General features: G+C 39.5%; 1 protein-coding gene across 1 annotated transcript in view; it reads left to right on the forward strand.

The window, feature by feature from the left end:
* The window catches only part of IPO5 (importin 5), a 47,762-nt gene that overhangs the window by 6,079 nt on the left and 25,020 nt on the right, over positions 1-16,663 (forward strand). Inside the window, exons 3-9 of the mRNA XM_075424037.1 lie at positions 5,618-5,810; positions 6,292-6,394; positions 7,424-7,520; positions 8,665-8,769; positions 12,092-12,214; positions 12,301-12,421; positions 15,991-16,078. Of these exons, the coding sequence (XP_075280152.1) occupies positions 5,618-5,810; positions 6,292-6,394; positions 7,424-7,520; positions 8,665-8,769; positions 12,092-12,214; positions 12,301-12,421; positions 15,991-16,078 (830 nt within the window). The remainder of the gene's footprint in view (positions 1-5,617; positions 5,811-6,291; positions 6,395-7,423; positions 7,521-8,664; positions 8,770-12,091; positions 12,215-12,300; positions 12,422-15,990; positions 16,079-16,663) is intronic.

A 16,663-nucleotide genomic window follows, 5' to 3' on the forward strand; every position in this document is an offset into this window, starting at 1 on the left:
ATTTGATAAGCCTGAGTTGACAACTACGAAGTCGTGCTTGTGTAAATAAATACTTGCTCCATATATTTACTGATTTTATTCCCTTTATATCGGCTAAAGAAACAGCACAGCCTAAAACTTCTTCATAATCTTGCCAACGACTTGGCTTCCAATTTACTCAAGTACTTTTTGCCCATAGAAGTTACTCTTACCAGAGACGTCAGAGGTTTAACATTTGTGGAATAACTTGACCTTTAACTCCACCAATGGGTCCCTCTTCATCCCAAAGCCTCTGTATTGCTTTACCCCCTGCGAGGAAAACTAGGCTGAAGAAAACACTCTGTCGTGTTTGCAGGAGCTGTGTTGTAGAGAATATAAGATTCGTAGGACTATTTGGACAGCAGCTGGGGGAATCCTGACTCTGCAACCCAGTAATTTTGGCATTTAAATGGAGAAACAGGGATTTAGATCCTGCTCCCAGGACCCCCTTGCATTTGACGTGGAAAAAGAACATTAAGATAAGATCAGAAATAACTCTTAAAAACTGACTGTATAACAGGCTTTCTCCTAACCAAATGCTTAAACTTGTGGAAATAATCACCTTTTTCCTCTGTTCTTGTTTCATACTTTGATGGCAGAGTAACACTTTGCAGAAGCGTAGGGAAGTGTCTGACTTGGCAGTTAGAACACTTCTGTGCCAGATGATATGTGAGTTTGTACACCTCAGGCTAAGAAGGGACTTGAACCCAGGTCTCCAACTTCCTGAACGTGTAGTCTCATTGTTATGAAGTTAGGACTCTACTTCTTTCTGTGCAACTGTGTTTAGAATCACGGATGGTTTGGGTTGGAAGGGACCTTAAAGATCACCTAGTTCCAACACTCTGCCAATGGCAGGGACACCTTCCACTAGACCAGGTTGCTCAGAACTCCATCCAACCTGGCCTTGAACACTTCCAGGGAGGGGGCATCCACAGCTTCTCTGGGCAGCCTGTTCCAGTGCCTCAACACCCTCATAGCAAAGGGTTTTGTTTTTTTTTTTCTCGTATCTGATCTAAATCTACCCTCTTTCAGTTTAAAGCCATTACCGGTTGTGCTATCACGACAAGCCCTTGTAAAAAGTCCCTCTCCAACTTTTTAAAGGGTTGAACAGAAAGGTGGCATATATTCACAGTTTATTTGATGATTTTTGTTCTTGGGATATGTCTCGGGTGTTAGAGGCTGTTCCATTGCAGTTTTGATTTACCACCTAAATCATTGAGAAGAACGTAAATTCTGCATTTTCTCCTGCATTTGTCTTCTTCCTGGCTAACTCTAAATTGGAAATTTTCAATTGTGTCGTAATTTACAGTTGACTAATTTTGAGACCTGTGACATACAGTAACAAATGTATATAAAACTGTTTCTCCTATGCTCACAGCCCTGTTAGAGGGCTCTGACCTTTTCCTTCCCCCTCTCCATATTATCACATGAAGGAGTTGCATTTCTTAGTCTGAAAACTGCTGTGGGCAGCTTCCTGTTCAGCATTTGGAGGGGAAGGAAGGCAGCCCATGGACTACTGATCCACCACAGCTCTGCCTTTGAGTTGCGTGTGGACCTTAGGCACTGCGTGCTTTGAGTTCCACGTGGGGCTGGATCCCCAAATGAGGTTGTGCAAGTGCATCTTTGAACCATGTCCTAGGTATTGATTGCTTCCATCCATGCATGTTTTCCTCCATGAGGACTTAAGAGGAACAGTAAAACAAAAGTAAAAATCACTGTGACTGTGCTACACAACATGGTCAGTCATTTTCTTACAAAATGCATAGGATTACCTGGACGCTTTGAATGCCTGTGGAGAACGTGGTGTCCCAGCTTTCTGTTCATAAGTCTTCTGCTGCCATGCTCGGCAGGTTGGTTTTCTTCTGTGCCTTGGTTCCATCATCCATAAAATCCTAGAACATTTTTAAAGTACTGTAAATTCTATTAGTAAGAAGCAGTATGTTGAAATGTGAGTATTCTGACTACTTTTTATATTAATACCTTTGACATTCCAATTGTATGTGAGGACCTCAGTAGTTTTGATGTGCAGAAGAATCCAATGTTAGGAGAGAATTCTGGGTTTTTTTGTACTTCATTAGTAGATGGAAGTTCTTTGGGAATATGCACTTTAAATTGTTCCTGTTCTCATTAAAAGCTATAGCTGTTAAGTTGCAGGTTTTAAAATGCTTGTTTGAGTACATATCTTGTAATACTTAAACGTAAAAGAGCCTTTGGAGTGTGTGAAAAATATGTAGTTTCTTCCTTAAAGCAGAAGAAACAGCCCCAGAGCTGCCGTTAATCCAGCCATGTTCATCATAATTAGATTGACAAAGGTAATTTTCATATATAGCTGGGTATCTGCTGAGGACAATATGCCATTTATTATTAGAAGTCAAATGCTTCTTTGTCACTTCTTCAAATATTTGAATTTGCTTTAGGGAATTTGGGAATTTTTTTCTAAGCTAGTAACAGTAACCAGGAGCTAATTCATGTAGTGCTGATACTGTGTCTTTCCGTGTGCCTTGTTACTTTTTTTTTCACTCAGTCTGTGTGTGTTAGTCTTCTAATAGTTTAACTTAAGTTCTTCAGAGGTGGAAATTCTTATCTTTGAGACGACAGGCTGTATGGAGACAAGCCCTGTTCCCTACCTGGCCACCTATTACTACTTCAGGAAAGGAATAAATATAACGTGAGTTCAGTTGTTATCAGATGTCAGAGAATATGCGCCAGAACACGATGCCCTGAGTAAGGGAAGATACTGCATTAGAGTTTGTGCCTTGTTTAGTCCCATCAAACTTGCTCCCCAGTCAAGGCTTCTCCTATGTAAGTAAACCATACTAATGAGGAGAAATTTAGTCTTTCATAATCTTGGTGCTTCTAGGGAAGGGGGAAGGAAAGATACCATTGTTTTGTGGTACCGTTAAAGTTTTTGGACGCATTGTTAGTGGGATTCACAGAGCCAGTGGGGAAAGAATCTTTCTTCTTCCTAAATGTGGGGGGTTGACCCTGACTGGATGCTAGGTGCCCACCAAAGCCACTCTTGTCACTCCCCTCCTCAGCTGGACATGGCGGAGAAGATATAACAAAAGGCTGGTGGGTTGAGATAAGGACAGGGAGATCACTCTGCAATTACCGTCATGGGTGAAATAGACTTGACTTGGGGAAACTAGTTTCATTTATTGCCAATCAAATCAGAGTAGGGTAATGAGAAATAAAAACTAAATCTTAAAACCCCTTCCCCCACCCCTTCCTACTTCCTGGGCTCAACTTCACTTCAGAATTGCCTTGCATCCTCCCCTCAGGCGGCGCAGGGGGACAGGGAATGGGGGCTGCAGTCAGTTCGTCTCATGTTGTCTCTGCTGCTCCTTGTCCCTCAGGGGGAGGGCTCCTCACTCTCTGCCCCTGCTCCAGTGTGGGGTCCCTCCCATGGGAAACAGTTCTCCATGAACTGCTCCAGTGTGGTTCCTTCCCATGGGCTGTAACCCTTCACAAACTGCCCCAGCATGCGTCCCTTCCACAGGGTGCTGTCCATCAGGAACAGGCTGCTCCAGTGTGGGTCCTCCATGGGGTCACAAGCCCCGCCAACAAACTTGCTCTGGCTTGGGCTTCGTTCACAGGTCTGCAGGTCCTGCCAGGAGCCTGTTCCAGCATGGGCTTCCCACAGGGTCACAGCCTCCTTCAGGTGCATCTACCTGCTTTGGTGTGGGGTCCTCCACGGGCTGCAGGTGGGTATCTGCTCCACCATGGGCCTCCATGGGCTGCAGGGGCACAGCCTGCCTCATCATGGTCTGCTGCAGGGGAATCTCTGCTCCGGTGCCTGGAGCACCTCCTCCCCCTTCTTCTTCACTGACCTTGGTGTCTGCAGGGTTGTTTGTCTCACATATTCTCACTCCTCTTTCCTTCTGCAATCTTTTTTCCCCATCTTCTTAAATACATTATCATAGAGGTGCTACCACTGTTGCTGATGGGCTTGGCCTTGGCCAGTGGTGGGTCCGTCTTGGAGCCGGCTGGCATTGGCTCTGTCAGGCACAGTTAGCTTCTAGCAGCTTCTCAGAGAAGCCACCCCTGTAGCCCCTTCGCTACCAAAACCTTGCTACGCAAACCCAGTACACTAACTGATGTTCCTCATATGATGACCTGTTCCTTGAGAACCTTGACTTATGACGGATGCTACAGCACAGGTGGGCACTGTTCACCCTCTTCCTTCACCTGCTGTTGCCCTCAGATCTACTAGAGAAGATCTACTAATCCTACATACGTGGTGGCTTTGGTCAGCACTGGACCTGTGGAGGAGGAAGAGATAAGGAATGATGTAGAGTAAGGTCCATTCTAGTCCTTCCTTACTGCTAGTATAGAGACACTTTCTGTGCACTGCTCTTTAACTGTATAGAAGAGAGTTGGGTAGATTGGAAAAAGGCACAGTGAGTTTGGAGACTGCAGAATGTATCCAGAATAGTATCTGGGTGGTATTCTAGCAATACCTGATTTTTACAGGGTGTGTTGAGACATTGTAGCAGTTTGTGTTTTTCATCTGTAGGTTATGCTGTAGCAATATAGTTGAGAGATCTTTTGAAAATGGGATTTTGTTAGTTCTGCTGCTCATTCATCACTTTTGAATTCCAAAGTCTGTTATATATGCCACTGGTTTTCATTCAAGTACACATTAAATAGGAATATCTTAGGAAAAAAAATTGAGTGCATGTTGTACTGGATTATTTTTTTGTGAGGTTTTAACATGTATAAGGTTTTGTTACATGTGTTAAACTTTAGAAGTTTGGGGGGTGGTTTTTAATTACTGTTTGTCCTTCTAGAAACACTACTTTGTGAACATCCTGTTAAATTATTCAGAGTGCTTCATGTGTCTTTTTGCCTTTACTGCATGTGCTGCTGTGTTCATTTTTAATTACTCAGCCATGTTTTTTGCTTCTAGTTCTTGTATAATTGTAAATAAATACAGATATGTAAATGATACTGTTGTGGAATTGTTGTATGCAAGCATAGAAGACTCTGATACGTGGTATTGGGGTTCCTATGCTCAAATTCAAGTGTAAAGAAAAATGTTTCATCGTAGGTCTGCAAAAGGCTGCAAGCGAGTTTCATTTGCCAAAATCTAACTCTAGGGTCTTGAATCTTTAGCATGAAGTTACGTTGTTTGTGAAAGTGAAGGACTGTTTACAGGTTAATTGTCTGACAAAGTTGTCCCATTAAGTCACTTGTTAATCCAAAGAACCCTTTCTGGATTATAATTATCTCAGCAGACCATTTAAAATAGAAAGAAGACATGCTTTAAACACATTTCAGTAATGCTAAGTCCTTAACTTGCCACAAAATATGTCCAAGGTTTAGCTCTAGAAAAAAATTGAATACCTCAGTGGATTTCATGATTTTTTTTTTTTTAAGAGCTGTAATCCTCAGAAACGTGGTTGCGAGCTGATGTGTCTTTACTGTGTTTTTACTTACTATCAGAATTGTCGTCTGTTTCTTGAGAGGTGTTCCATTTACCAAAAGGGTCTACACAGTGAAAACTGATCATCTGGAAGCATGATGACAGTGTCTTTCCTCTGAAGAGCATGATTATCATATCAAAATACTTTAACATACATACTTTCTTATTCAATAGGCTAGACAAATGGCGGCTGTCCTGCTGCGACGTCTTTTGTCTTCTGCTTTTGAAGAAGTATATCCAGCTCTTTCACCTGATGATCAAAGCTCCATCAAAAGTGGATTGCTGTTGATTATTCAGTTGGAAACGCAGTCCAGTATGAGGAAAAAAATCTGTGACATCGTTGCTGAATTAGCCAGAAACTTAATAGGTACTTTATATAAGCTGATACTATGGTAAAATATTTATGTATTGATAGTAGTTGTATTTTTATCTCTTGTTCTCTAGTTGTGTGTGGATGTTAAAATGAAACCTAATATTTGTTTACCTTATCCTTGAGCAAATAAAAATAAGATTCCTTAACTCTTGCTTTTTAAATTGCTTGAGTTTAGGTGAGATTGTATTAAGGTTTAGAAATAAAATTTTGTTTAAGTTCTCAAGAATGTTATCCTGAACATCAGCATCAGTTTCTTTTTTTGAGTGCTGTTATATAACAGTAAATATAGATCGTCTTCTGTTCCTGAGTGCCTTTAGATTTAACATTTCGGCCATATTTTACGTTGTGACTTGGAGACACCTTCAGATCAGTCTTTTTGGATTTAATTTAGTAGTGATGACTGGTTGCCCTGCACAGTTGAGATTTAACCACTCTTATGTTTGCTTATACTAAAACTTTGTTGTGTTTAATCTAGATGAAGATGGCAACAACCAGTGGCCAGAAGTTCTGAAATTCTTATTTGACTCTGTCAGCTCTCAGAACGCGGGACTGCGTGAGGCTGCTCTACATATTTTTTGGTAAGTTTTCAGACTTTGCTACATTTTTGCAGGTTAGCCACATCATGTCTGTAAAAATGTACGAAAAACTGTCACAACTTAATTAACGAGCGATCATATATATTTCATTTATTCTGTTGTGTTGTGGTTTGCTTAACTCTTACACGTATAGTTACAGCCTGTAGTTTCACAGAATGGTAGGGGTTGTAAGGGACCTCTGTGGGTCGTCTAGTCCAACCCCCCTGCTGAAGCAGGGTCACCTACAGCAGGCTGCACAGAACCTCGTCCGGGCAGGTCTTGAATATCTCCAGAGAAGGAGACTCCACAACCTCCCTGGGCAGCCTGTTCCAGTGCTCCGTCACCCTCAGAGGGAAGAAGTTCTTCCTCGTGTTCAGTTGGAACTTCCTGTGCTTCAGTTTGTGCCCATTGCCCCTTGTCCTGTCACTGGGCACCACTGAAAAGAGTCTGGCCCCATCCTCCTGACACCCACCCTTGAGATATTTATAGGCATTTATAAGGTCCCCTCTCAGCCTTCCCTTCAGACTAAACAAGCCCAGTTCCCTCAGCCTCTCCTCGTAGGAGAGGTGCCCCAGTCCCCTCATCATCCTCGTAGCCCTCTGCTAGACTCTCTCCAGTAGCTCCTCATCTTTCTTGAAGTGGGGAGCCCAGAACTGGACAGAGTACTCCAGAAGGGGCCTCGCTAGGGCAGAGTAGATGGGGAGGAGACCTTCTGGACCTGCTGGCCACGTTCTTCTTAATGCACCCCAGGATCCCATTAGCTTTCTTGGCAGCCAGGGCACACTGCTGGCTCATGGTCAGCCTGTCACCCATGGGGACACCCAGGTCTCTCTCCACAGAGCTGCTCTCCAGCAGGTCCACCACAAGCCTGTACTGGTGCATGGGGTTGTTCCTCCCCAGGTGCAGGACCCTGCACTTGCCCTTGTTGAATTGCTTAAATGTTAAACGTGGTTTAAACAATGTATTAGTTTAAAATAATAGTTAAGGTTAAATTGAATTCTTCTTAGTGTTTTGGTCTTTTCTTATCGTTAGGAATTTTCCTGGGATTTTTGGGAATCAGCAGCAACACTATTTGGAGGTCATTAAGAGAATGCTGGTTCAGTGTATGCAAGATCAAGAACATCCATCAGTAAGATCTTTATGTTCTGGGTTTTTTTTGGGTTTGGTTTTTTTTTTAGTATGTCCTGAGCATAGAAACTTCTTGTAGGAGTCTCAAAGATAAGGTTAAACCATAGATTCCGACCAGAGAATTCCATTACCTGAAACTGCTGTACATCTGGACTTCTAACTATGCCTGCCTCAAAACGAAAGGGTCAAACCTTTTCGTGGTTCTAAAGCTGACTGGCTGGCTGGCTCTTCCCTAGTAGTTATGCTTGGAGAAACTTAGTTGCAGTAGCCTAAAGCAGAGCCAGAGGTTTTAGCCAGCAGAATGAGGGGTCAGAAAACTCCCTGTTAAGCTCTCTTTCTGGCCCTTGTATAGATACAAGATATCTATAACGATATAGATACATAATATCTCTACATGTAGTGTCTGTACATAGTATGTCTGAAAACTCTGTATGTATGACAGCTCCTTGAGCTGTTTGTGCCTGCTTTGCTGTAAGGGCATGTTAGCAAGCTGTGCTTTTCTGGAAGGCTTCAGATTTATTGATTTGTGCAGAGAATTGTACTTTGAAAATGTTTCTCTTGTTGTGGAGAATGCTGGGCAAGGATAGGAAACCCTGCTGTGGTATATGGGTTCAGTTTGCTGCTCCCCCGTGGATTACTTTTTCTGACCTTTGAAAGTCAACTGGGTAACATTTTCTGAAGTACCACAAGTCATGCCTTTAAAGAAGCATGTTTTAAACACTGAGATCACACTTTTTGAAAAATGGGACTCTGACACTTGCATACACATTTGAAGTTCGGATGAAAGTTGAAGACAATAGGTTTTTTCTTTTTTCTTCTGTTTAAAACAAAACAACCTAAAACACCAAACCAAAAAACAAACAAAACCAAAACTAGAGAATACTTGCCACCTCATAATATGATAAATTTTTTTTGTATCGTGGAGGACATAGATGCTCAAAATCTTCATTATTGCTTTACCCTAATTTGAAGTAAGTTTTTAACTTGGGCTTTTACATCTAATTTCTATGTCTGTTAGGAAAATATAACAGGGAAATGGTAATACAAAATCTAGTTTCATAATAGGCCTAATGATAAAAGAAAACAAAGCCATGTTTCATTACCAGTTCTTCACATTTCTTTCTCCTATCCTGCCTGCCTTCTAGATCAAGACTCTTTCTGCTAGAGCTGCGGCTGCATTTGTGCTTGCTAATGAGCACAATCTTCCCCTTCTTAAACACTTTGCAGACTTGCTACCTGGAATCTTGCAGGTAAGAAACCACATAAGTAACGCTTAGTGTGCCATTGCTGTCTGTATTGACTGTATCTGAGTGTAAATTATTGGTCTGCAAGTTTCTGTAGCATATGAAGCTTTGCCGAGACCTGGTTTAACTATGTCTTAGTTAGCCTGACATTAGTCACCATCAAGATACAGTGGAAACCGATAAGGAATTTTGTAAGCGCAAGCTAATTGATAGAGTTTTAAGGAAAATATTTCAACGCTGATTAATTTATACAGTGTTACGTAGATAAATGAATTAAAATTCTTCTTAAGGTATTTGACTGAAAATCATACAGCTTTAAAATTAACCATGATATTGAAATATACTTTAAACATGGGCTACCCTGAGGTTTCAAGTAATCAGTAATTGGGAAATTGGTTGACCCATGGTATCTTGTATCTCTTCAATTAAGAGAAAAGCATAGAATTGTTCTGAAGAAAGATTCTCAGAGTAAGAACAGTCTGGAGAAATTATCTTTATGGTTTGATAAATGAGGAATTTGCAAACAAAATGCCTTTTTAAGCTTCAGATAATTTCTGAGGCTGCATTAGACCTCTTTTAGGATGGATGAATTTGAGCAAAAGTTGGAACTCTAATATTAAGTTGTTTACTTTTGGGGGGAAGCCTGTTGTAAACCAAACCAGACACAGAAATGGTTTGAGCTCTGAAGGATGACAAATTCACAGTACAGTTACCTTTCCACATTAAGAAAAAAGTGAAAATAGCCAAGTACCTGTGATAACAATGGTAGTGAACTTTTGGTGATTTTAAATTAGGCTAAATTTAGGTTAAAGACTGAGTTCTTGCTGCAGTCAGTACAGCAGGTTCCCGTTGACAGTGTAAGTTATAAACCTTGTCTGTGTGGGCTTTGTGGCAAACTGAAGAAAAATTGTGCCAAGTTTACTAGCTTCTGTAACCGATTCTGCCTGATCTTAAAAGGAAACTGAGAAATTTATGAAAATCAACTGAACTTGGAAATGGGCTCTAGTGTGTACAAGTATTTTGATATTGAGGTCACTATTTGGTGGTTAGTCCCTGTTGGTGACTTTAGCAATGACAGTTGTATTGTGCAACAATTGTAACTGACTGAGAGGACCTTGGCCACGGAATACTGTATGAGTGGGAGCAAGGGAGGATTTGGGGTGGGCATGCTATTCGTCTTGGTGTTCGGCAATTAAATAGTATGCCTTTTTTAGACTTCAGACTAATAGCCCACTTTGTGTGATGTAAGTTTCAGTGCTACTATTTTAGGCTGTAAAAATGCATTCACTTGGCTTGCATTTTCAAGCTTTATTTTGCAAATATAGAGCACAGAAGTATGCTATGAAATCTGTCTTTTTCAAATACTTATTGCAAGAAGGACTAGATTTTCTGGCTGTGGTAACACAAGATGGATATGAAGATCTGAGTTTATAAATAGGAGATGGGATGTGTTAGAATAGTGGTGAGTGACCTTTGGAGACAGTTGGATGCTTTTTTTGTTGCTGTTGAAGTTCATTTTGTTGAAATATTGATGTGGTAAAAAAGCTAAAAATAAAATTCTGACTTAACTCAGTCCTTTCAGTACAATATCTATAATGGTTATGCTGGAAGCTGAACTTTCAGAGCTAATAGTTGAAGCTTGTATCCAAGAGATCTGTCTTGCAGTGGAGGTAAAAGCAGCTGGAACTTCAACTGACTTCTGTGGTCGTTAGTGTTTGATACTACATAAAAGTGCCTCTGTCTTTTAGGACTCACCGTGCATTTTGAACTTCTAACTTCAGAAACCTAGTCTTGCTTTAAAAAACTGTCAAAGTTGCAATGGGTATAAAATACAGAGTTTTACAGAAACTTCCAGTAAACATTGTTATCCTTTGCCAGAATCAAAGGACGAGTGGTAAATACTAGACCAAAAGGCCATAACCAAGACAGATTTATTCCACAGCATTTCTGATACTAGAAGATGTTGCTTCTGAGTTGAAAATGTGGTCTGTTTGAATGGCGTTATCAGAAGTGTTGGATTCTAGATTTAAGTATTAAAGAACTCCTAGCTGTTCACTTTAAAAAATGTTTCTACATTAGGAAGACATCAGATACTTTGCTAATGAAAATTACTTTCAAAATTCTGAAAGACTGCTTTTTCTTTGGAGATTTGGGTTTTCGTGTCCTACTTCTAGAAGAGTTTTAACACCATTGAATAACTGTATGCTGTTTTGGTACTAGAGCATCAACCTGGTCAGTTAAAAGTAAGTTTTAAATCACTTTTCAGAATGTAGCTATGGGTTAGGAAAGATACTTGCAGAAAGCTTGATATATCTTTTTCTCTTTCCCGTGTCCAGTGACTGGAGGCTGAAAGGTCTGCTTTAATTTGGTGGCTCTGCAGAATTGTCTAGAAAAAAATAAATTATTTCATCTTGAGATTCCTGGTGTTTGTAAGCGTAAGCTATTCAAAGCTGTTCTTGCGTAGCAGGGAAAAAAGGAGTTAGGATAATTTTTCTTCTTTTGGGCAGAGTTGCTTTGAGGAGTTTTTCTTTATTTAAAATGCATTTTGAAGTTGTGCTTGTCAAAAGGTAGTGTGTTTCTTTGCATGTTGGTGCCTCTGATGTGTGGCCTTAATTTTTTCTGAGTGTGTGTCTACTATGTCATATTTAAACTAATAATGGTCAAAATTGATGGCATATAACATTGTAAGCTATAACTTGTAGAAAACTTGTAGTTTCAGAGCCTGCATATTATTTCTTCGTAGTCATTATGGATTTGTGCACACTGGCCACCGCAGCAGGGTCTGACCCTAGGATCCCACTGAAAATACAAAGTCCAAGTGAAGGCTTCCAATTAGTCTTTTATTAGTTCTTAGGTTACAGCTCTAGCTGGGTGCCTTGCAAGATGGACCTCTATGCCAATTCACACCTCTCACTTATACCCCTACCAGCCATCACCCCATCCCCAAGCCCAATCACTTAATTCTGGTCTGTGGTCTCTTGATTTCTTACTGGTTTTCACTGTTGGGGCTGACCTTCTTCTAAGTTTCTTTGTTCTCTTGGAATTGTCTCCTCCTTGTCTGTCCTTATCTTCTTCATTCTGCTCCTATCTGCAGGATTCAGCTAGTTCTTTGTTAGCAGCCTGTTAGTTTTATCGAAAAGTTTACTCTCAGTCCATTCTTGTGGCCTAAGGCTTCAACTACTTTAGCTACTAATGCTATTAGTACTATGCTATTAGAGCCTATTCAGAGAGACAAGAATATAGTTAATCAAATTTCTTATGCAACAGTGGTCTCATTCATAAATTATTTGTTTTTACTTAGTCTTACCTTTATCTTATCTCTTTATAGGCTGTAAATGATTCCTGCTATCAAAACGATGATTCTGTCCTGAAATCCCTTGTAGAAATTGCAGATTCTGTTCCCAAGTATTTACGGCCACATTTAGAGCCTACCTTGCAACTAAGTCTGAAGGTAAGGCTAGGAATTTTTTAAAAAAATCACTCTTTCTGCCCCAAAACTTCTGTTCTAACCATTTGCTCATATCTTCTGGATTATAGTTGTGTGCAGATGCCAGTCTCAGTAACATGCAGCGTCAGTTGGCGCTTGAAGTAATTGTGACCTTGTCAGAAACTGCTGCTGCTATGCTGAGGAGGCATACAAACATTGTTGCACAAGCCAGTAAGTATTTTTACTCATTTTCTTTGTCAAAACGATTTGTCTTCCTTTGCAGTGTTAAACTGACTTTGCAGGTGGTCAGTGGCAAAACCATGTCTAACTTGTTTTGCTGGTGCTGATAACTTGAGGTGATACTGAATCGAGTTTTCTTGTGGAGAGGACCCCTGCTTGTTATGACTCTTCATAATCTGTGCTTAGGCAACCACCAACAATTTGAATAAAAATACAGTAAACTCTTCATTAGGTATTTCCAAGGAAAATACTACTTTTGTGCTTTTCTGCTGGCTTTGGAAGTTTGTACTGTAAAAAATAAAGAAAAAACAGAAGAAAATCAAAAACCAAAAACGTTGATGCATTTAGTTCTGAAGTTCTACGTTTGAAGTTTGGTATGTAGGCCAGATACTCTGTGGTGCTGGCAACTGAAGACTGAAGGAATTCAGCATGCGTGTTGAGCTTCAGTGTTCAGTTAAAGCTGTGAATTAAAAATCAGATGCTTATATAAATACTTAGAGATAGTCCAATTAGACTATTTAACATGCCAGTTGTAAATTCTTTGGAGAGGCACTTTTTTAGTCATGCATTATTATTTGAGATGCTGAAAATAACTGTCTTCTGGACAGCCCTAGCAGCAATGCTATACACACTGGTATTTCTCTGCCTTTTAAACCCTTTTTGTGAGTAGATCAGGGCACTGAAAAGCAGCGTAGCCTGCTCTTTGGCAGGATTCTTTTACTTCCCTGTCACACTTGTATTTGTCTAGGTTCTTGTTTGTTTTCTGAAACCTGTAGAGACAATCTGTTAAAAGGCAACTTTTTTTACTTGTGTGCTTGGGCTGGGACAAGTTACATATATACACTTCACTAAAATAATCATAAAACTTCTGGAAAATGTTGTAAACTGGATCTGCTTGGCTTAAGTGTCTAAACTATTGACTAGAAGTTTTGTTTACTTGTGGAACAGTTTTTTAAAGAACACATTATTTTAAGAATATAATTTGGAATTTTAAAATGTTTAGAATGTTTTTACTCTATCCTGTAGCTTGTTGAGAAGATTAACGCTTGACACTTGCTGTCCACCAAATCATTATAAGCTTCTTATCTTGTCAGGCAGCATAGTGGAGAAGCACCTCATATCTATTTAGAGTGTACTAGTTTTATATTGCGTTGCTAGTTGCTGTTTAGGAATGAAATATTTGTATTAAGATACTGTATTGAGATAAGTCACCATGTGGGAATAAAATGCCTTTGGTTTGCAACCCATTGTAAAATTGCTCATAATATTAATGAATTACTAAGGTGAAAGATATTTATTTTGCAGAGCTAGTACAGCAGTTATGTTCAGAGAATGATAAAAAGGTTGCCAAAAAGGATTGCTTTTGTCTTGGCTTTGTGCCTTAATTTAAAAGGCTTTCTGTTTTCATTCAACTAAAAAGTTGCTAGATCACTTGATCCTCACAAGTAAAACTGGGTCTGAGGCAAAACTGTCATCTTAAGCTGGTTCTGCTGAACTGATGCTAATTTAGGAGTAAGTCTATGTCCTGTGTACCAGTTATCTGCTCAGGAATTCCACTTGGGTTCAGACTTCCCACCTTGAGCTCAGTACTGAAGACAGCAGAGTGCTTTATTCCTCTTTCCCTAGAAATGAGAGCTGCAGCCGATCTTTGGCTGTAGTTTTGCGCATTCTCCAGAGAATGGAGAATCATGGCATGCTCTGACAAGAAGCAGGCTTAGTAGTGGGCTCATCATTATTTGTAAAGAGTCTATGCCTTGGCAATAATTAAATTTTGAGGGCTTATTGGGACAATGTGGAAACTTTGCACAGATCTACATTTAAAAAAAATATTTGTGAAGCTGTACTTACTGGCAACCACATTCATATTAAACATCAAGAAGAAACAACATGTTTACAAGCTTTTGCAGGTTCTAGATACAATGATGGCCTGACAGCTTTGGATGACAGTTTGTTCTCAGCCTTGCATAGCATTAGTGGCAGAGGATGGTTGACTTCCAGATTTCAGAGGTGTGACAATACATCGTTTTCACATGCATGCTTATGAGTGTCTGTGTCTGAAAAGCCTCTGGGCTATAGTACTGTTCCTTTTGAGGAAATTCTTTGCAGTGACTAGTAAGTATATAGAGTCTTGACATGTGGGCATCATGCTAGAGAGTTCATAGTGTCCATTAAGTTATCCTGATATGTAAATAAAAGCGCTCTGAAGGTGTTTGCAGCCATGATATACTCTCTGGCTGATGATACATAGCCACAATCCATAATTTGATATTTTCTTGATACTTGCCCCACAATGCTGTCAGTGAGCAATATTTTCTTCTGTCATCAGCTGAGCAGGTTTCTCATCTGTCCAGAGGTATGGTGAGGTGAGTTTGCTTAGGTTTGTGCCTCTAATGTAGATTTCAGTAGTGTAAATACATTATGAAATTCAGCAGCTGCAGTATACCTAGTCGGTTGCAGTAAATCTCATCAGCAGCATGGACTACTGTATGCATACTAGGTTTTGAGGTAGATTGCTGTAAAGGAGAGTTAACTATGAAGCCTGTCTTCAAGCTGTGTGGTGGACTGTCCTAAAAAGATTCTTAAAGCTCAAAGGTTGAGTATTTGACTGAAAACTTTTGTTTCCAGGGCAAAGTGATGCTTTTTTGAATAAATAATGTTGAAGTCAAATGACTGCTCTGAGCAGTTAGTGTAATACTAGGTGAAGAATACTTCAGAGTGCCTTACTTTACTCTGAAAGTGCAAGGTATAATTTTCACCCCTTGGGCTCTGAAGTGCACGGGAACAGGCAGGCTTACAGTAGACAAATTGCTGCGCTCCGTCCTCATGCGAGAACAGCTCAGAAATGTAGGTTGCTTATTGCATAGCAGTTCAGCATTATCATAAAGGTTGTGTAATAGCCCCTAGAAAGACTTGCACTGAGAAGAGCAGACAGAATCAATCTGCAGAGGTAGAAGTAGAAAAATGGTGGATTATTATGTGGAATGTATTTGCATGATACAAAACAAAAGTATTACATTAAGTGGGGAAAAATCCTAAGTTCTAAACCATTAGCGAATTGTAAAAGTAAAGCTTTATGCTAAGCAACCACTTATGTTAGTAAAACTGAGAGTTGAGTATTATTTTTCTATAATGAATATAGTCTCTTTCATCGGTAAATGTTCAAAGGATGATATCAGAGTTTCAGTAAAATGAAGGAAGTATATCTGAGTTCTTAAAGCATAGAATACTATTTTAACTCTTTCAGGGAACTTAGACTTTATTAAGGAATTGACTTTTTACAATCTTCGTGATTTAAAAAAAATCTTAAGTTGTACTATGAGCCTTGGTAGGAAATACACAACATTTTTTTTACTCTTGATTTGGATGTTCTGAATATACTCTTTCAAAAATCTACTCTGAATTATTGGCTGATGCAGTTTGGCAGACTTGGCTGTCTGCTACTGGAAGAAGAGTTACATTTCTTTGATGATGTTTTGAAAGGAGAGAACTTAAAATTTATGCTTGTTATTTGAAAATCTATTCTAAGAAACCAACCTGAGTTTAAAACTTGTTATTTTCAGTTCCTCAAATGTTAGCAATGATGGTTGACTTGGAAGAAGATGAAGATTGGGCAAATGCAGATGAGCTTGAAGATGATGATTTTGACAGGTAATTATGAAACTAGTTGTTTCAATATATTATCAAGACTGTGTGGCTAACAGCAGATTTTAAGGGCAAAATGCAAATGGCTGCAGTGCATTACTTTTTATTTACTCAGGTAACTCTTATAGTTTTGTTCCTTTGGTCATGAGCAGTATGTATGACTGTTCTCAGTTTATTTGTAGGTTATTTAGATACTGTTCAGCAAATAATTAAATTCTTTCAGTATTCGTGTATTGCTGTAATTCTACAAGTTGCATGTCCTCTTGTCAAAATTTTATTTCTTGTCATTTATGTTACTTAGTTCAGAAGTCAGTGCTCCTAACCCTTTAAGTTGAGGGCTTGTCCTGAAGTTAGCTGAAACCAAAGCTGAAGCATACTGACCTGTTTAATCATCTACAACCAATCTCTTCATATTTTTCTGTATTTATGCCCTTGAAAAGGTGGTGTTAATGCAAAAAGCTGTCTACCTTTAAAGGACACCAGAATGTATAGTGGAATTCTTTGCTGGATTTCATCTAGCTCAAAAAATGATTTTGCTATTATTTTAAAATTTGCTATTGTTTTAAATCCCTTGGAATGGCTAGTGGTAGC

Source organism: Opisthocomus hoazin, chromosome 1 (assembly GCF_030867145.1).
Source record: "Opisthocomus hoazin isolate bOpiHoa1 chromosome 1, bOpiHoa1.hap1, whole genome shotgun sequence".
Taxonomy (NCBI): domain Eukaryota; kingdom Metazoa; phylum Chordata; class Aves; order Opisthocomiformes; family Opisthocomidae; genus Opisthocomus; species Opisthocomus hoazin.